This window comes from Carcharodon carcharias, chromosome 5, assembly GCF_017639515.1.
Source record: "Carcharodon carcharias isolate sCarCar2 chromosome 5, sCarCar2.pri, whole genome shotgun sequence".
In the NCBI taxonomy this organism is placed as follows: Eukaryota; Metazoa; Chordata; class Chondrichthyes; order Lamniformes; family Lamnidae; genus Carcharodon; species Carcharodon carcharias.
The window spans coordinates 122,820,555-122,841,927 of record NC_054471.1 but is presented as its reverse complement, the minus strand read 5'-3'; the positions used below and the strand labels follow the sequence as shown (position 1 = coordinate 122,841,927).

Sequence of the window (21,373 nt, the reverse complement as noted above, 5' to 3'; positions counted from 1 at the left end):
CAACATTTAACCAAATAGAAATTGGGTAGAAAGTAAATACTGTATGCACATTTAAGAGCAGCTGATTGAAAAATCTCTCTGCAGCAAAAGGTTCTTCAGTTTTTATCCTATTCTCTACTCCCAATCATATATACACCACAGATATGGCTATGCAAACACCACATATAAATCTAAATATTCCCCCAGAATTCATCCATGCAAGAGTATAAATCATAGCAAATATTGTGCACACTGTATTTTTATTGTACTTCATTGGCTGTAAAATGCTTTGAGATGTCCAATGGTTTTGAAAAGTACTATGTAATCGCAAATCTTTCTTTCTTTATTAAGAGTATTCATAGATTTCAGCATGCCTTTTTTCTGTTGCTGTGTTTTTATACACACAGACCCTAAAAAAGTTAATCACACTATTTAAAAGGTTTGCTTAAAAAAGTCAATTTTGCCATCATAAAATAGAAGAAATAGACTGATATTTTTCAGCATAATTAATGTCATCATATGAAAAAATGAATTACTTTAAACCATAAAATTGTCCTTGGCTGCACCTATTACTTAAAGGAATGATGAATACACATAAAACTGCACGATTGAAATGAAATTTGTCCTCAAGTGAATTAAATTTCTTTACTGCCTCAAGACAGGTAGACATGAAACTACTATATGTGGGAAGTTCAAACGTTGTGTTAAATATGAGGAATTTTATCTTTTATGAGTAGCCAATTTGCCCTGACATTGCACAAGAGAAGTGAAGACCGAGTACAGTCTTCAGATGAAAACGGCTGCAGTATAATTGGACCAGGGTGAACAGGTGTAGTTCAGTCCCTATTTAAAGTTATACATTCCATCCTTTTGCGAAAACCTCTGGCAATTTTTGAGTCAAAAAGTGGAGCAGGTTGAATGCAAAGGTCCCTTGGTAATATGGGCAAAGGACCCAGGAGATGCAAAACAAAAATTAATTTCAAGTGTGTGCAAGGATCATGATATTCAATATATTTTATATAGAAAATTGTTAATGCAATAGTCTGTTTTCAGCCAATATTCAGCTGCATTTTGAATTTTAGACAACATGATCACAAGTCAGAAGTTTTATTGCGCATTTTTTGATGCTACATTCCATCTAGGTCCCAACCTCTGGATTTCCCCCTTAAACCACTCTGGTTTCCACCCATTCTTCTTTAAAACTCATACCTTTCACCAAGCTTTTGCTCACTGTGCCCAACCCCCCACTGATTTCCACTGCTTTAGCTTGGTGTCTGTTTCATACCTTTTGAGAAGTGTATAGGATTGGTTTTTGACATTAAAGATTCCATATATCAGTAGGAAAATGTTTTCACATAAATTCTTCCTGTTGTACCTCAAACCAAATATGTGGGGTGCATGTGTGTGTCTGGGCAGAAGGAGTCATACAAAGCATAATCTTGAATGAAAATATATTCTTTTTTAATTATATATGTAGTCTGAACTGATTTAATGTTAGAATGCAGAATAGCACCATTTATAGACATAGATGGCATAATGGCAATTTTTGCCAAACACGTACTGGAAGAAAAGAAATAGAATAGATACTGTAAGCAGCAATTTTAGGCAGTGTGTTTTTAATTTGCGCTAGTCATAATAAAAACTGAGATTCTGTAATCTCATTGGTTATGACAGATAAGGAGCGCCATCTTGTCAGAGGTCGGTGTGTTATTTAGAATAATTCGTTCTGAGAGTACATTTCTCCCAATGACACAGAAGGCAAAGCAACAGCTGCAGATTTTGAAAAATACCTGAATCCCAAATGCTAAGTCTTTGTTAGATTTGTCCTTACTACTGGATTTGCTTCATTATGAGGATGAATGCCCTGTAAACAGAAGATGGGGCAAGTTTTGTTTCTGACTTCTATTGCCCCAGGGTCCAGTTTTAATCACAAACTCATTAATGTATTTGCATAAAATTCTTTTGTCTGCTATTTTAACAAAAATATTGACTCATACAAAATTGATGGGCCTATCATTCTGCTAAAACAGCAAAGAAATTTTATATCAATCTACTGGAGTGTTTATTACCATTATGCATGGTGCAATTTTAATCCATTACTGTTATTTAGCCTCTGGGGTTTTCTTTGTTTATTTGCACTTCCTCCTGCCTTAAAACTTTCTTGGCAAACAATTTATAAAACTGTAATTTGTAGCAGAGGAAAACTTGATGAAATTTTTCCTTGAATCTGCCATAAAATCAGTGGATTATTTCCAACCATCAATTCTTACAAAACAGAAATGGGGCAATTTTTACCTCACTGATGGAGCAACATACAACTGATGTGATCAAAAGGAAAAATAACTCTAAATGACTCAATCTAGCAAGAACAGATTCTGTGTATCTGAATCAAAACTTTAGAGGCCAGTATGCATCTCCAATTGTCATGTTACATGACCTATGCTCTGTAAAAAAACTGATAATGCAAAAATCATAAAAATGAGTTGGAGGTGGCCCATCTGTACTAAATAAATCCTTATCCTAATTCGGGAGAGAGAAAGCACTGACCACATTGATGCAGCCAGCCAGCTCCCTTAAATGACCCTAAATGGAAATCAGCAGTCTAAACCTTAAACAGAGATTTCACTTTTCCATTCCCACTTGCTCATTTAGCATGGGATGGGCAGTTGAAAGAAAAACTTTCTCCTCTGTCTTGGTGTCAATTTTTGTCTGATTGTACTTATGTAAAAAATGTCTTTCTATATTAAAGGTGCCACAGAAATTCAAGGAGGTGGGGGACTGACTAAAAGCTTGGTCAAAGAAGCAAGTTTCAAGGAGGGTATTAAAGGAGTGAGGGGTGGATATATGTAGATATATAGGGATGAAATTCTTGATATTACAGCCTAAACTGTTGAAAGCAAATATTGGGGGCAAAGGCCATTTTGGAATAAGCAAGAGAGCAGAGGTGAAGGAACAATGAATTCCTTGGAGGCTTGTAGGGCTGGAGAAAGGTGCAGACATGGAAGATTGAGGCCCTGGAGGGAGAAAAAGGCAGGAATAGTGGTTTTGGTAGCAGATGGACTGAAATAGGGTAGATTTTGGCGATGTTATGAATATGGAAGTATGAAGACTTTGTGATGGTGAGGATGTGGTTTCTGAAGTCTAGCTCAAGAAACAAATAGGATGTCAAAGTTCAAGGACAGAGTTTGTGGTGGTGGTTCAAGTTTTCCCAATTTTTAAACTGTTTTCACTGATCTGAAAATCTATCCTTGGGAGGAGAATTTCATCTTTTTGATGATTTAAGAACTATCTAGCTGCCATTGCTGACATTGCCTTCTCTTGGCCTCCCTCACTAATAACTGAACTGTCAGTTGTAGGCTGGACACCATTATCAAAATATTCCTTCCATCTGCGACAGTAAACGTATCTGGAAAGGCTGGAAGTTTGGCACATGTCAGGGACCAGAGATCAGCAGTCAAGACCTGAATAATCCAAGATCATGCCAGGATGATATTGGAATTCTGTTATTTTGATTTGATTGAACTTTAGCAAACCTATTTAAAACTGAAGTTTATGCAGATGAATCGCGCCAGAGAAACAAAATCCAAAGTGAGAGAGAAAGATTTAAGAGGGGCTCTGCTGGCATGCAAAAATGGGACTATAACAAAATAGTTCTTATTCTTTAATCTGTATTTGCTGGCTGATGTTGGGTTCTGGCAAAATTATCACTCTGGCATCTTCATTAGGCTAGCTGACTATAATGGAATTCAGTTTTGTTACCTGCACACTACTAACCTACTATAATTTCTGCTTCTCGAAACGTCAACTCTTTTCTTCTCCGCCGATGCTGCCAGACCTGCTGAGTTTTTCCAGGTAATTCTGTTTTTGTTTTATAATTTCTGGTTCCTGTTTGAGGCATAATTTGCCCAATTCAGATAGATTTATCTGGATGCAGATTGTTATTTATATCCACATTCTTTAATTAGATTGTATTTTTCTCTCATCATGGGGAATTAATTTAAATTTTCATTCGACATGCCATTCTCCTCACTTTGTTGTGTGGAATTTATTCCAAATTACAACGGAGGGACTTGAAAGTATGAATGGAAGTTCACCCCTGGGAAGAGCCACATAATTTGGAACAAATTCCTAATGCTCTTGTTGTATACTCAGATGGAAAATCTAACACTCAAATTCACTGGTGCTATCCATCTGCGCTGAAAAATGCAGCAAGTTAACCATGGCAACTGCCACTGTCTTGGCAACCAGTTGTAATACACAATCACAGCAATACAGCACATTCAGAGTGAAAGGCAAAGACAGCAGGATGCTGTGGTTGGCAACATTTGCTCGCTGAAAGATTCTTTACTCTGTTCAGGTAATAAACTGGGGTATAACCTCAGGCACCAACAGGTCTGTTTGAAGCATCTAAATTGTACCTGGGAAACAACATTATTGAGTTAATGCTGAAATTCAGAAAACACCCATTAAGAGGTGGCTTATCTTTTAAACTGGGATATGTTTAAGCCCTTTTCAGTAAAACCCTGAGAAAACAGGCCTCTCTTTAAAGGAATGAAAAAGATGTTCCCGGTCTTTCCATTGTTTGACTGCAGGACATTTAGCACATCCTCATGAATGAAGTAAACAATCCAATATTAATAAAAGTTTTTTGGCATGTTAGTCAATGCATTGATCAACATAGAACTACTAACAGAATAAGATTTCAACAGATTAACTGCTCTTATTTTTTTAATGAAAATTCTTAAACATGATTAGCTGCTTAGCCTGCTTGATAAGAGCGCTATTGTTAGACACCAGAGAATCCCTATAGCTGACACTTTCCAATGATAATTTCATTCCAAAGTGAAATCCACACCACAGAGATTGCGAGATCTGTGGGGAGATTTTGAGGTCAGCAACAAACACCATAACTTTGCTACTGACTGCAAAATCCGGGCCACTATTTTCTTGTGATATTAAGGTGTCAATTCTCCACAAGTGGTGAAGAAGTGCAGTTCACTGAGGTGAGCCTCCAAACTGGGTTGTTTACAACAGTATGCCACTTCCAGGAACCACTTAAAAACAGAATGCACTGCAATTCCATCACTAATTGAAACATAAACTGCAATTCAAAAATTATATGCAAATGATTGCTGCTCCTCAGGTATCATTCTCCTTTTCAAAATCATCTTCAGTCTGATATAAAAAAACACTTGATCCATCACTCCTTGCAAACTATTACATCTCCACACTGCCTTTGTTTTCCAAGTTCCTGAACATTTTTGTCACCTCCTAGATCCATACATCTCTCCCTTATTTACATGCTCAAATCTCTTCAGTTTCCATCCCTACCCATAGCACTGAATGACTCTAACCAACATCACAAACAACATTCACTGTATCTGTGATTATGTTACATAAAATTCTCCTCCACCTCTGCTTGTTTTGACAAAGTTGATCTCACCATCCTGTTCCAAAGCCTCTCTGTCGTCTAGCTAAGCATGACTGCCCTTGTTCTGTTTCATTCATCTATCTGATCATACCAGAGCACATCCACTGTTTATGTGCTGTCAGATTGCTTGGTTTACATGTAGTCTTGAATAAACTGCAATCGCCTTTAGTTGAATGTTGGAAAAATCAAAGCTATTTTTAGCCCTTGCCACAAGCCCTGTACACTTACCACCACCTCCATCACTTACTCAGTTGCTAGACTTACCTTATTCAAACTTGAGCTCCACCATATTATCTCCATAATATTGCCCACTTCTATCTGAGCTCCATTCTCTTGGTGCTGAAGTGCATTACCTCTAGAATCATCTACTACTCCAATGCTCTTGCAGCCAATCTCCCATCCTCTACCCTTTATAAATCATTTAGTACTCACTTTATTTCTTTTTATACAGCTACGAAGTGTCATGAATCATTCTTTAACTCTAACGAATGATTAAACATTTCTGCACTCCAGCACAAATGTATTTTTTAATACAGCCAATATGATTTACACCCATAACCTTAAGATTGCCTGGGACAGCATAACTAATTTGCATGGACTTGTCCGCAATTAATCAAATCCCCACAATTTATCCTAAAGATACCATCCTTTTTCATACAAAGATACACTGTGCACAGTGCTGTAAAAGCTGCACCGGTAAATTAATGCATTTTCCATCACATTGAACATTACGGAAAGTTTGCATAAAATAAACAAATTTTGTTCTGTAATCATGGTAATGACATAAAACATAATAATTACCATCTTCATCTGTCTGAATGACAACCTCTTCACTCTCCTTTCTTCCTTCTGGATTTGTCAGAATCATTTTGATACTGATGTTTGTGTAAGGTGGCAGATGTTGAATAATAAGCTGGGGTGCTTTCTGATCCATTTCCATGCATTCAGCTTTGCTCTTGTTGTGACCAAAGTAGTGGTAGCACACAGTGACATTGAAGGTGTGACACCGTGTTACATTGTAGCCCAGAGACTCCAATTCAACAGCAAGATGTCTAGCATATATCTCTGCAATCTTCAGACTTTTTGGTGACCTCATGGGTTCTATTCAGGAAAAGAAAGCAACACAATTAGAAAAATTGTAGGCAGATATAAATTAGAATATTTTCACTATTGTAACATTTACTAAACTACTGTTTAACTGGCAAACATTAACAAATCTTAATTCTAGAAGCTGCTGAAGAAAATCACTGGAAAATAGTTACGCTGCCAGTTCTTCACATGTATAAGAATCTCAGCAACTTACTTGTACCCATAACAAAACAAGGAAAATATAAGGAAGCAATTTACCTAAAGGGAAATGTGTAAATCGTGGAAATGATTCTTTCCAGAGCACAATGGTTCTAACAGAGAGAGCACCTTATGTAAGCATGCTCCCCCTGGACCGCTGGATCGAATAATTACTATTATTGCATTTGAATATCTCAACAGACTGCAGTGATTTTGAAATTTGGAATTTTACAGGTACAACAGGATAGGGTGGAATCAAGAATCAAACTAGAAATGTGCTTCAATACAACCTCATTGCAGAAGCACAGGTTATTAAGTTAATGAAGTATTAGGCATAATATTGCATTTCTTTACTGTTAAATAAAATAACTTCACATTCAGCTTTCCTTCTTAAAGTAACCTTTATTCATCTCCTTATCCTAGTCTTCAATTGCAGTGAACCTCAGGGTCACATTCAGAATTCTTGGGATGCGAGGAACAAAGAACATTTCCCACATTGTTGTTATTCCTTACTTCAGGGGGGAATATACTTGCATTGGAAACAGTTCAAAGCAGCTTCACCAAGCTGATTCCTGTGATGAGGAGTTTGTCTTTTGAGAAAAGGTTGAGCAGGTTTGACTCTAAATTCATTGGAGTTTAGAAGAATGAGGTAATCTTATTTGAAGGGGCTTGACAGGGTAGATGCTGAGAGGATGTGGGGGCATCTAGAACTAGGGGGCACAGTTTAAAAATAAGGGTCTCCCATTTAATACGGAGGAATTTATTTTCTCAGGAAGATTTTAAGTCTTTGGAATTCTCTTCTCCAGCAAACAGTGGAGATTGGGTTTTTGAACATATTCAAGGCTGAGTTAGATTTTTGATTGACTAGGGAGTCAAGGGTTATGGGGACCAGACAGGAAAGTGGAGTTAAGGCCATAATCAGATCAGCCATGATCTTATTGAATGGTGGAGTAGGCTCGAGGGACCAAATGGTGGTCTCCTGCTCCAATTCCTAAATTATGTTCTTCTGCTATCTCAGCATATCAAGCTTAAATAAATTCATAATTTTGCCACATACAGTTAAAAAAAGTAAAGTTTATGTTTTGGAAAAAATGGTTACTAAAAAAGTATGAGTGTTAAAGCATTAAAATTAGTGTAAACATATTGCTTTTTATTTCTTTACGACACTTGTATACTGGGCAGTCAGTGTTATATGAGCTCAGCTGCTACCCCAAATGCTGTTCTCATTTTCCCTCCACTGACATTCTTTTCTTCTTCAATATTATGTTGAAGTCATCGTTATCACAAAGGAAGTTGGTTGTGGTTGTTGGAGGCAAATCATCACAGCCCCAAAACATTGCTTCAGGAATTTTTCACGGCTGTGTTCTTCGCTTAAAAATCTTCAGCTGCTTCATCAATGCCCTTCTCTCCAAAATAATGTCAGAAGTGGAGATATTCGCTAATGATTGCACAATGTCCAGTACCGTTTGCAATTCCTCAGATACGGAAGAGGTCAATGCTCGCATACTCAGGGTTGGGCTAAGTGCCAAGTAATATTCATGCCAAACAAGTGCTAGATAATGACCATTTCTAACAAGAATCTAACCATCTGCCTTGACATTCAATGACATTTCCATTGCTGAAGCCAATAACACCAACAACATCCTGTGGGTTACCAATGACCAGATGCTCAGCTGTGTTAACTATATGAACACTGTGACTACAAGAGCAGCTCAAATGTTGGAGATTCTGCAGCAGTTAAGTCACCTCCTGGCTTCCCAAAGCACGTCCACCATCTACAAGGCACTAGTCAGGAGCATAATAGAATACTCGCCATTTGCATGGAAGAGTGCAGCTTCAACAACACTCAAGAAACTCAACACAATCCAGTACAAAGCAGTCCACTCAATCATCATCCATTCACTCCACTGCAAGTGTAAAGCAGCAGCAGTGTATGCTATATACAAGATGCACTAACAACTTGCCAGGGATCTTTCACCAGCAGCTTTCAAACCCATGATCTCCACCACTAGAAGGAGTAAGGCAGAAAATACATGTGAATACCACCACCTACATATTCCCCTCCAAGTCTCACACCATCCTGATGTGAAACACTATATCATCGCTCCTTCAATGTCACTAGGACAAAATCTTACAATTCCCTCCCTAACAGCACTGTGGATGTCCCAATACTGCATAGGCAGCAGAGATTCAAGAAGGTGGCTCACCAACACACCACCACCTTCCAAAGGAAAATTAGATTTGGACAATAAATACTAGTCCTGCCAGTGAAACTCTCATCCCATGAACAAATTTTTAAAAATTTAGCTCACATTGAAATCCATTCAAGTTTAGTGGTAAAAATAACGATGTTTTAACAATGTGCTTATTTCTCATTAAATGCATGATCCTGACGTTATTTGGCATCTTCACTAAGTTCCATGGTAACACTGGCCTACCAGCTCCGTTGACAGTCTCAACCTTTCCCCTTTAGCTGTCTTAGACCAAGTGTGAACCATATGGTGCAGGCAGCAACAGTCTAAAGCACAGTGGAACTCCAACCCACAAAACAGGCTGCAGGCCTCAGCACTGGAATTAATGTAATTAGATGACAGTGGATGCCTGGTGATTGCTGAACTGTGTTCCTGTGGACCCTTGCAGAGTCACCCTATTTGCTGGAGCCCTTGAACACTGGCCCCATACACCCTTGTGTTAATCCAGTCATGGCAAACCTGTCCTGTAGGTGACTCTCCTATCAATCATTCACCCATCTTAATGGGAGAATTGTGCCAGTGTTTGCCCCACAATAGGTACTGGAAATTAGGAGCTCAGCAGCAGGGGAATCAAAACAGTTCATGCATCCTCCCTCAAAGCCCTTTCCTGGTGTAAGTGGCTTGATTACATTATCAGTTTCTATAAACAGAAAGAGTCTCTTGTGGACTGAAAGCTGCATCTTTATTCATTGTTGTAAATGGTTAGCGTACCAGGTTACCAATTAACTCGGTTTTGGTAAATTGGTTACTGAAAACACGTAGGATACCCCAATGCATTCTGCTGTCACTTCAGATGGACAGGCTTTAATGTTGTTAGCATGCTACAATCTACAAGAGATGATGAACACACAGCAAGCAATCCATTTAGGTGGGGCATCTTCATTTGGTGCACCTTTGCTGATGGCTGTGAAGGCCACATATTCCAGTTTTCAAGTTGAAAGGTTACCCTTCTTTGCTTGCTGCATTGTCTAGGCTTGGCTTTCGACCTTGTAGGCTGGTAAATGTCACTACATTTTGTCATGCCAGTGATTGCATTTTATCTTTTGCCGTGTATCCTGAGGCTGTCAAAAGCCAGATGCTCTTACATGTCTTTATTCAGAATATTAGAAACTTAAAATACCAATTTCAAGCTAATTATTAGTTTAATGGCCTCTGAAAAGTTGAAGTGGGTCAACACATTTATTTTAATATGTGAGAAATTGCCAGAATTAAGTAGTGTGCGGGCTATCCTCTCAGTTTTTATTCAGTCCATAAACATATTTAGTATGGATATGTGCCTCAAGTGGTATGAAATTTCTGATCAAGTCAGGCTGGAAGTTAGTTTTTGCTTAAATGAAGATACATATCATTCAGAAAATTAGCAGCAGGTCTGGGAATATTCCATGTATGCCAGCTGACTTTAGATGCTTGTAAACATAGTTGCATCCTGCTAGCGTGGTGATGGCCAGATGTCAGCTAATATTGTGATGTCAACTAAAAATCTGTATATGCCTATAATTCAGGGGAAAATAGATGACTTTTTAATGGAAATATGTCAAAGTGGTACTGCATACGTTAGAGCTTTTATGGAGAAGAATAGCAGCGTAATGAAAATGATAAACAATAATTAATAATTTGCGTCAGTCTTATAAGTGGCAGTTAAGTTGTACAATTAGTGTAATTAGTACGCAGTATGGCTAGCTGGCATGATAGATCACATTCCAGATTTTGTTGACTCTCTTCTAGTATGATGTATAGGGCAATTTAGCAGCTTTGAACATTTCACATGCAACAGCTGTGGCAGCCTCATGCTAGGTCTTTGGCATCTGTCAGCACAGTTTCAAAATGTTTAACATTGATGGTGCTTTCAATCGGATTTTTTTTCCCTTAAGAGCTAATGAATCCTGCTGGAGTATATATCAGTATGCTGAAGGCATATTATAAAAACACTTTGAAACTTGAGGTAGATTAACTTAAAAAGCAGTAGCGGTTATATAGTTTTTTTTTAATATCACAGCAATCCTCCCATGTTTACTGAAAAAGCCTGCTCAGATACCGTCTTCAAAGAGACTTCTGCATTAAAGGGACTCTGTTGTTAGGACTTGTAGGAACTGTTCAATTTTCTGTTCATAGTTAACTCAACGTTATGGGATAGACAACATTTCAGAAGCAGCAACTTCACATGTGCCCCAGAGAATTTATTTCTTTGAGATTAACTTGAAAAATGCTATACTCTTACTTTCAACAATCAAGCTCTTGTCTGTATCAAAAGTTTGATGGCTGTCGATTTTAATATTTTCACTATGACTTTTCAATTTCTGCATTTCATTTTAACAATAAATAAATCTAGGCTCACATTATAGCCATTGACAAAAAATCATACGCACACTCACAATTTCCCAAGATATGGTCCCTACAAACACCATTCCATATTGGGAGTGCTGGACTGTGGAGCCAGAACTAATATCTCATCCTTCTCTTGGAAAGGAGGCAGTATGAAAAATACTCGTTGTAGATACATGAAGGATTGTGACAACACGGACAGCAGCAGTTTGAATGCACTGAAGTAATGCCAGTGTAAGGTTACAACAGGAAGACCAACTAGGAAGGAGGTAGAGAAATTGAATATCAAAGTTAAAAAACATATATTTAGGTTTCAGTGTGGTGGAAAGGGTGGTTAGGGGAGGTTGTGAAAAATGCAAGAGCAGAAGTGGGCGTTGTTATAAAACTTTAAGAAAGCAATCCTGGTGAAATGGTGAAAGAGGCTGACCTTCAACAGTATGCAATGGTTCTACATTTCCTGTTAGGCTTTGGTGGCAAACTAGATACTGCAGAGTCATGGTACAGACAAGTTAGTGCTGGCAGGTTGGCTTCAAGTTTGACAATATTGCAATGGCTTATCCAGCTCTTGATGTCAAAGGGTAATTGCAGAATGCAGCAACAGTTCCTCAATAGATAGGGGAGACAAATAGGTAGAATAGGGTGACCGCAGCTGAAATGTGGAAGCTAACCCTATGCCTCCTGCCAAGATCACCAAAATGGAATAGTTCAGCAAAACTCTTTTATGGCTGTGACAACTAGGAGGAATTCCCACAACTTCATGAACTAAGAGCAACATTGACAGTTAGTTCATCAGGCCATCAGAGTCTTGCATTATCACTACCATATATCACTATTATCCTTTTTTCTTTCAGAGGATATGGGCGCTACTGGTGAGGCCAGCATTTGTTACCCAGCCCTAATTGCCCTTGAACTGAGTGCCTTGCTAGGCCTTTTCAGAGGGCAGTTAAGAGTCAACCATATTGCTGTGGGTCTAGAGTCACATGTAGGCCAGACCAGGTAAGGACGGCAGATCTCTTTCCCTAAAGGATATTGGTGAACCAGATGAGTTTTTACAACAATCAATGATAGTTTCATGGTCACCATTACTGAGACCAGCTTTATATTCAAATTCCACCAGCTGCCATGAGATTTGAACCCATGTCCCCAAAGTATTAACCGAGGTCTCTGGATTATTGGTCCAGTGACATTACCACTATGCCATCATCTCCCCCACTCTCTGCAGTGTCACATCACACTGAAAGAATGTTTCTGGGAAATTCTCAGAATTCTCAGGACAGGAAGTAAATGATTTACAAACAAAAATCCACCAATAATCTTCACTTTGATAGTTAACATCCTGTAATATATTATATTTTTTAAAATTTTCATGTTGTACTTCTATTAAATTGCCAACAGTTTGAACTAACTCCTAAAATAATATCTGATTCTGTTACTTTAACTGTTAGCATTTAATCCTTCTACCATTTTTTAAAATAATTCATTCATGGGATGTGGGCAGTGTTGGCAATGCCAGCATTGTTGATATGTTCCATTTATTTAGAGAGATGCACTTTACAAACATGCACCTCTTCATCCAGCAGTTTCAGTCTGTTCCTTTTTACTTTTAAAATATCAGCACTTTATTTTGCCTTTAAAACAAAGGAAATGTTCTCATTTGCAGGATGGAAAGGATTACATCCCACTGAGTACCATGCTGGGAACGAATAGTTTCCATTTTTTAGTCCCAACGTCACCAGATTCCCTTTGCTCCATTTCTGACTTCAGATAAGATGCTGGGCTGCAGACTTCAAGGGAAAATTGTGAAGTCCATTCCTGGTTCTCATAGCAACGTTGACAGGGATGCCAGCTAGGTGTCTCTCCATCTGACAAAGACTCAGCCTCCATTTTGTCTTGTTTCTTTCTTTATTCCTTCAATTTGCAGCCATTCACACCTCATCAGGGCACATCTTTTGTTCCTTTATTTTTTAAAAAATTTTTTTTGCGGAGCGCCAAGACAAACGATCACCAGCAGCTCCAAGGAACAAAAATTGTGCTTCCGAAATCTCTTGATATCGATCCCGCACGGATAAAGCGCAAGCGCCTCGTCCATGTGCCATTCACAGCAGAAACCCTATAGGGCCCAAATGAACTCCCAGTTAACGACCATGAACTGCATACAATTTATGTACAATTAGCCAACTTTCTTCTCTACCTTTAAATAAAAAATTAAAGTTTATATGCACAACCAAAATGTCAAAAGAAATGAAATCAAAAACCTTCATAATCCGAACAAAGTTTTATGGCATGAAGTACCCCTCCTCCAGCACCCCTCGCAATTTCTTCATACATGCACTTCTTTTTGTAAAATTCAAAATTCCTTTTTGTCCAACATTTATTTCAAACTAGCATGGTCAATGTGCAACCTTTTCTCACTCACATTTTTAATAGCATGTAATTATAACACAACAAACAATTATCTACCTAACAGCCTATTAATAATAACGCAAAGGTCACACATTGAATCCCATTACAAGTTATTCATTGCCTTAGGGATGAAGCTAGTTTCTAACAATCATAAAGCAGGGCTTCTAAATTGGAAGGGGGGTAACTTCAGTGGGATGAGGGGGAATCAAGCCAGGGTAAAATGAAACCAAAGATCAACAAGAAAAAACTGTAACAGAGCAATGGATGATCTTTAAAGAGATGCTTCAGGCACAGATTAGGTACATTTCAACAGGGTGAAAGGCAAGAGAACCAAAGCCATGACTCCTTGGATGATGAGGGAGAAAGAGAATATGAAGAAACAAAGAAAGGAGGGTGTACAATGCAGGTCAGATGAATTCTTCAAACGAAAACTGTCTAAATAGAATATGCTGAGTGGGAGCGTCAAGGAAAATGTGCCTGGCAAGGGTAGAATATGAGAGTACAATGCCAGATAATATTAAAAGGAAACCCCAAATCTTCTAGTGGGATGTAAATAAGTGAGCAGTAAGGGGTGGCATGGGCCGTTTAGGGACATAGAGGCTCAGGGCAGGGCTTCAATAGTTACTGAGTACTTTGCATTGATGTTTACTAAGGAAGAGGATGCTGACAAAATATTGGTAGAAGAGAAGATGGTAGAGGTAATGGATGAGGTGAAAATTGATAGGAAGAATGTACTGGATAGGCTGGCTATGTCGCCTGGTTCCAATGGCTTACATCCCAGGTTGCTACAGGAAGTGGGAATGGAAATAGTGGAAGGCCTTGCCATAATCTTATAACCTTCCCTAGATGCAGGGGAGATGGCAGAGGATTGGAGAGCGATGTCAAATGTGACACCCATACCAAGAAAGGTCAGTCTAGCATCAATGGTACATAAGGTTTTAGAAACAATAATGATGGAAACAATCAACAGGCGTTTGGAGAGATTTGAGTTAATTAGGGAGAGCCTGCATGGATTTGTACAAGGCAGGTCATGCTTGACTATTTGAATTTCTTGATGAGGTTAACAGAGAAGGCTGATGAAAGGGAAGGGATGGATACTGTCCATGTGCATTTTAAGAACGCCTCTGACAAAGTATCACATAAAAGGCTGGTTAATAAAATTGAGGCTCATGGAATGGGAGGGTCAGTGTCAACTTGGATTAAAAATTGGCTTGACAGAAAAGAATGAGCTGTAGTAAATGGTTGTTTTTTAGACTGGAGGATGGTACAATGTGGTGTTCCCCAAGAGTCAGGGTTAGGACCACTGCTTTTTTAATATATACAAATAACTTGGATGTTGGAACACAGAATAAAACTTCAAAATTTATCACCGATACCATACTCATATGTGTGGCAAACAAGTGAGGATGATACCAATCAACTGCAACATGACATGGATAGGCTAGAAGAATGAGCAGACAAGTGGCTGGTGCAATTCAATACAGTGAAGTACGAAGTGATGCATTTTGGAAGAAGGGATAAGCAATATAGACTTAATGGCACAGTTTTAAAGAATGTGCAGGGGCAGAGGAATCAGGGAGTGTATGTGCATTGATCTTTGAAAGTGGCAGGACATATTAAACATAGAAAATAGGAGCAGGAGCAGGAGTAGGTCATTCGGCCCTTTGAGTCTGCTCCCCATTCAATATCATGGCTGGTCCTATATCTCAATGCCATTTTCCCGCTCTCTCCCCATACCCCTTGACACCTTTAGAGTTCAGAAATCTATTTCCTTCTTAAGTATATTCAATGACTTGGCCTCCACTGACTTATGTGGTACAGAATTCCACAGGTTCACCACCCTTTGAGTGAATAAGTTTCTCCTCAAATCAGTCCTAAGCAGCCTACCACATATCCTGAGATTGTGAACCCTTGTTCTAGAACCATCAGCCAGAGGAAACATCATCCCTGCATCCAGTCGGTCCATCCCTATCAGAATTTTATACATTTCAACGAGACCGCCCCCCACAATTCTTCCAAGCTCCAGTGAATACAGACCTAGTCGACCCAATCTCTTCCTCATGTGACAATCCTGCCATCCCAGGAATCAGTCAGAGGGCAGTTAGCAAAGCATATGGGATCTTGGGCTTCATAAATGGAGGTATTGAGTCAAAAAGCAGGCAAGTTATTCTGATTCTCTCTAAAGCTCTAATAAGGCCACAGATAAAGTGCTGTAGGCAGTTCTGGTCACCACACTTTAAGAAGTATGTGAGGATATTCAAGACACGGCAGAGGAGATTTCCCAGAATGGTTCCAGGCTTGAGGCATTTTAGCTACAAGGTTTGGGTGGAGAAACTGGAGGTGTTCTCCTTGGAACAAAGGAGATAGATGGCAGATTTGATAGAGGTGTACAAGATCATGACAGGTGTAGACAGCGCAGATAAAGGAAACTTGTTCCCATTAGCTAATGGTATAAGGATTAGGGGACACAGATTTAAGGTTTCAGGCAAGAACTGCAGGGGGAAGCGAGTGAGAATTTTTTTACACAGTGAATATCAAAGATGTGTGACTCGCTGTTTACAATAGTGGCGGAAGTGGAGAAAAGTAAGGATTTCAAAATTAAATTGGATGGGCGTTTGAGAGACATAAATGTACTGGTCTACAGGAACAGCAGGGTAGATTAGATTGCTCTACAATGAGCTGGCATGGGCTCGATGGGAAAAGGGCCTCCATATGTGTTATTAAGGCTCAAAGACATTCAATGGGTATACTATCTTCAGTCTGCCCATTGTACTGAATGTCACATAAAATATTTGACAACTAGAATCTCCTATCAGTTCCCTCCAAAACAGCCCATTTTCCTGCAGCAGGAGGACCTTGGACTTTTATTTTAGCTTCCCAAGCCAAAGGACATTTGCATCTTCACCCCATGGAAATATTATGAAACCAGCTGCTAATTGAATATTAATTATATTTAATTGTGTGCAGGTGGTGTGCATTAACTTGAGCCCATGTGGAGAAAAGATTACAAAAGAGGTAAAAATAGAACAGACACTGATACTGTGGTTGCTGGGGTTAGGCCATCGAATTTCAAGGGGAGATGGTTAGTTTCTCTCTTGTATCCTATACAGTTGCCAAGGCATTCCTATGCGGCAGAACACAGCCACAAGATGCCACACCCATCTCGAGTAAAATTCCAACAAAGTGACTCTCACCCATTCTTAGCTTGTCCCATTCTATCCTGTTGCTACTAGACTTGCAAAAAAGATGAGGTGGAACATGATAATGCTGACGAAAAGGGAGAACAGGGGAGAAGGGGAAAGACCAGATGCCTAGCAGCCTCAAGCATGTTGCTACTGGCATTTACAAATCCTCCAAGCACCATCTCCCCACTGGTAGGGATATATTGTCTAATGGCAGCTGTGAGATCCTGAAAGCTGTGAAAAACGGCAGTCTGCCCCCAGGTTCCTAGGATCTGAAAGGTAGTAAGTGCTACAGGATGCTGTCAAATCTTTCTCTTCCAGACACCAGAATTGTAAGATAAAAGCAAAAAACTCTGGATGCTGGAAATCCAAAACAAAAATAAAAATACCAGGAAAAACTCAGCAGGTCTGGCAGCGTCTGCAGAGAGGAACACAGTTAACGTTTCGAATCCGAATAACTCTTCAACAGAACTAAGTAAAAATAGAAAAGAGGTGAAATATAAGCTGTTTTAAGGGGCGCAGGGGGGGAGGGTAGAGCTGGATAGAGGGCCAGTCATCGGTGGAGATAGCCAAAAGATGTCATAGACAAAAGGACAAAGAGGTGTTGAAGGTAGTGATATTATCTAAAGAATGTGCTAATTAAGGGTAGAAAGCAGGACAAGCAAGGTACAGATAGCCCTAGTGGGGGTGGGGTGAAGGGAAAGGATCGAAATAGCCTAAAAGGTAGAGATAAAACAATGGATGGAAATACATTTAAAAATAATGGAAATAGGTGGGAAAAGAAAAATCTATATAAATTGAGAAAAAAAAGGGGGGGATCGGAAAGGGGATGGGGATGGAGGAGAGAGTTCATGATCTAAAATTGTTGAACTCAATATTCAGTCCTGAAGGCTGTAAAGTGCCTAGTCAGAAGATGAGGTCCTGTTCTTCCAGTTTGTGTTGAGCTTCACTGGAACAATGCAGCAGGCTAAGGACCGACATGTGGGCATGAGAGCAGGGTGGAGTGTTGAAATGGCAAGCGACAGGGAGGTCTGGGTAATGCTTGCGGACAGACCGAAGGTGTTCTGCAAAGCCGTCACCCAGTCTGTGTTTGGTCTCTCCAATGTAGAGGAAACTGCATTGGGAGCAATGAATGCAGTAGACTAAATTGAAGAAAGTGCAAGTGAAATGCTGCTTCACTTGAAAGGAGTGTTTGGGCCCTTGGACGGTAAGGAGAGGGGAAGTAAAGGGGCAGGTGTTGCACCTTCTGCAGTTGCATGGGAAGGTGATGTGGGAGGGGGTAGAGGTGTAGGGGGTGATGGAGGAGTGGACCAGAGTGTCCTGAAGGGAATGATCCATGCGGAATGCCGCCAGGGGTGTGGGGGTGAAGGGAAGATGTGTTTGGTGGTGACATCATGCTGGAGTTGGCGGAAATGGTGGAGGATGATCCTTTGAATGCTGAGGCTGGTGGGGTGATAAGTGAGGACAAGGGGGTCCCTATCATGGTTCTGGGAGGGAGAGGAAGGTGTGAGGGCAGATGCCTGGGAGATGGGCCGGACACAGCTGAGGGCCCTGTCAACCACCATGGGTGGAAAACCTCGGTTAAGGAAGAAGGAAGGCATGTCAGAGGAACTGTTTTGGAAAGTGGCATCATCAAAACAGATGCGACGGAGGTGAAGGAACTGAGAGAATGGGATGGAGTCCTTACAGGAAGTGGGGTGTGAAGAGCTGTAGTCGAGGTAGCTGAGGGAGTTGGTAGGCTTGTATTGAATATTGGTGGACAGTCTATCACCAGAAATTGAGACAGAGAGGTCAAGGAAGGGAAGAGAAGTGTCAGAGATGGACCATGTGAAAATGATGGAGGGGTGGAAAACGGAAGCAAAATTAATAAAATTTTCCAGGTCCAGATGAGAGCATGAAGCAGCACCGAAGCAATCATCGATGTACCGGAGAAAGAGTTGTGGGAGGGGGCTGGAGCAGGACTGGAACAAAGAATGTTCCACATACCCCATAAAGAGACAGGCATAACTGGGGACCAGAATTGTAAACTGTGCTTCTGTAGGTGTGATTTTACTGGAAAGTGATATTTAGCCCCATCCAGTCACCTTTTTTTTTGAAGGTATATCTCTTGCAGCTGGACTCCAAGCTTTCAGCATCAAAATCAGTAGCACTATCGAAATGCTCCCACCACTGTGAACAATTAGTTAACTTCTTTGTTATCACCACAACTTATTTTTTTAATGACAGGGAATCTCTCTTTCATTTTTGCTATTTTATCTAATGACAGTAATATGATTATGCATCTGCCAATTTTTGTTGTAATTTGTCCTTTAAGCATTAAGGCCTGCTGTCTCAGCAGATTTTCCTTTCTCCAACCAAATGCCAATTCCCCGGGCTTTGAGCATTTAATGTGCCAGAAGTCTATTTAAATAAGGGAAGGGCCTGCTGTCAGACAATTCAGTGTAGTGCATGCAAGTTGGCAGAATAGGCAAGTCTGTACCAAGGGCCAATTCATGCTCATCTTAACTTAAATCCATAATTTTTGTTATTTCTAAACAATTTTTTGGCCCAGGACTTCCAATCTCTGGATCGTTGGAGACCTGTCCTACGCCCCAAGATGAGTTTTGGGACCCTGCAGATGTCCCGATGCAATGACTCTGTGGGAATTGCTGGAGAAGTTTGAACTTCTGATGGGCAATGTGACCCTCAACTTCCTTCCCCAACGTCACCTGACTAGCCCCCCCCCCCAACACCACGCCCCCCCCCCCCAAACTATCTCCCCCTCCAACCCAACCTGACAAGTGCTCCTGACCACCTACCCACTCAGCCACCCTACCTACCCTATCCACTCGTCCACCCTACCAACCCACTTCTCTTACCTACCCATTCACATAACCCCACTTGCCACCCTACCCATCCACCCACCACCCTATGCAACTGCCACTCTACCTATTTACATACCTACACATTCACTCATACACTGAAAAGCTGTTTTAATGTCCCCAAGATTTTCAGTGTCTTAGTGCACACTTACCAGAACACAGCAGCTAATGCCGTAAAAAGGGGGCATGGCTCGTCTTACCACTGACGATTCAGTGCTATGAGAAAGCAGTGTAATGGAAGGCTGCTCGGTATTTCTGAAAAAGCCAGAATCGAAAGACGAAACCGGAAATGCAGAGCTCCGTCGTGGTGCAGAAAAGTAAGAGTGGAGCAGCACTCCAGCAGTGATTGCTGCTCCTTGGAAGGTTTGGGCCATTATATTTCACGTCAGCAATTACATGCATTTTTCATTTAAAGCATAAGCAAGGCTAAATTAAACCAAAGGCTGGCTGATACAAAGCTGTGTTAATGGTCATTAGGTAAAAAGGCAATAAAGGAAGGGAGAAAACTATAGACAATTGCTTTCACATGGGTGAGCTTATTGATTAAGGAGGAGAAGACTGTGGGCTGTTACCTTAATGCATTATTCCACCTTGGCAAAACTACATGTTAGAGAAACTTAATTGCCTTTAATCAAACAAAATTACATAGCTTAACAGTGGAACTTTTTCTTCAAGATTTGGATGACAGTACACTGCTTTCCAATTATATCAGCAGTACATATATATCATCCATTCAGATTGTTAAAATAGCTGGAAAACAACACATCCATGCCAGTCTTCCTACACTTCTAGTCTTCTAGCACTTCCTGCAGTAGGACAGGAAACTATTATACATACCCATTTTTGTCTGATCTGTTTTGTATATTTAAGTGCACGGGGTTAATTTTAATCTAACTCACTAACCATGAAAGTAAGGGACCTGACTTCAATGGAAAGTAAAAGAGCACAAAATGGGTGCTGATCCAATCCAATCACTTGGCAGGTTGGGTTCAATTTACTGCCAATATATATGCTTGATTTATATCATAAGTATTTTGTTCTAATTAAATAATTTTACTGAATTACTGTTTACTTTGTAACAGTCCAGAAGCATCCAATTTTGTAAAAGAATCCATTACAGTAAACTCTCATACAACCATCGAAACGTGAAAAACAGACTACATTTATTCATTAAACTCTTATTAATAAATGCTCTTTAAATGAGGCCATGCATCTCATGACCTCCACCTATGGTACATCCACCTTCAATTTTGTATTTGTTTTATATGTTCTTACAAATATTCTTTCCAGAAGTAATATTATAGCATGAATGAAGCACAGAATAATATTTGGTAACATTTGGTATGATATTCATTTATTGGCCAGAGTCAAGAATCCCATGTGTGCACATGCTACTTATTTAGTAGTTGCCTCAGCAAAATTATTGCTTCAAAGAATTATTTGTTGGAACTGGTTTGACTGTGGAAATCCAAATGAGAAAAACTCTGGGTATTTGATTAGGAGGTTTCTCCCCAATCTAAACTTTGTGAAACACCAGAAGAAAAAACCAGCTATCATCAGCAGTATGACTGAGCCAATTCCACCGACAGCAGAATATGCTGTCTTTATCTTTATCTTTAATAAATTAAGTTACATCGTCAAACATCTTGCATACAA

At 39.8% G+C, this 21,373-nt stretch overlaps 1 protein-coding gene and 1 non-coding gene across 7 annotated transcripts in view; both read right to left on the bottom strand.

Annotated features, from left to right (window-relative positions):
• The window catches only part of ptprk (protein tyrosine phosphatase receptor type K), a 673,497-nt gene that overhangs the window by 195,257 nt on the left and 456,867 nt on the right, over positions 1-21,373 (bottom strand). For all 6 annotated transcript variants that reach the window (XM_041187665.1, XM_041187666.1, XM_041187669.1 and 3 more), the window contains exon 8: positions 6,212-6,511. In XM_041187665.1, coding sequence (XP_041043599.1) covers positions 6,212-6,511 — 300 coding nt within the window. The remainder of the gene's footprint in view (positions 1-6,211; positions 6,512-21,373) is intronic.
• LOC121278541 lies at positions 13,253-13,387 on the bottom strand. The gene has a single exon (XR_005943201.1). It is a non-coding gene; the product is annotated as a U11 spliceosomal RNA (small nuclear RNA).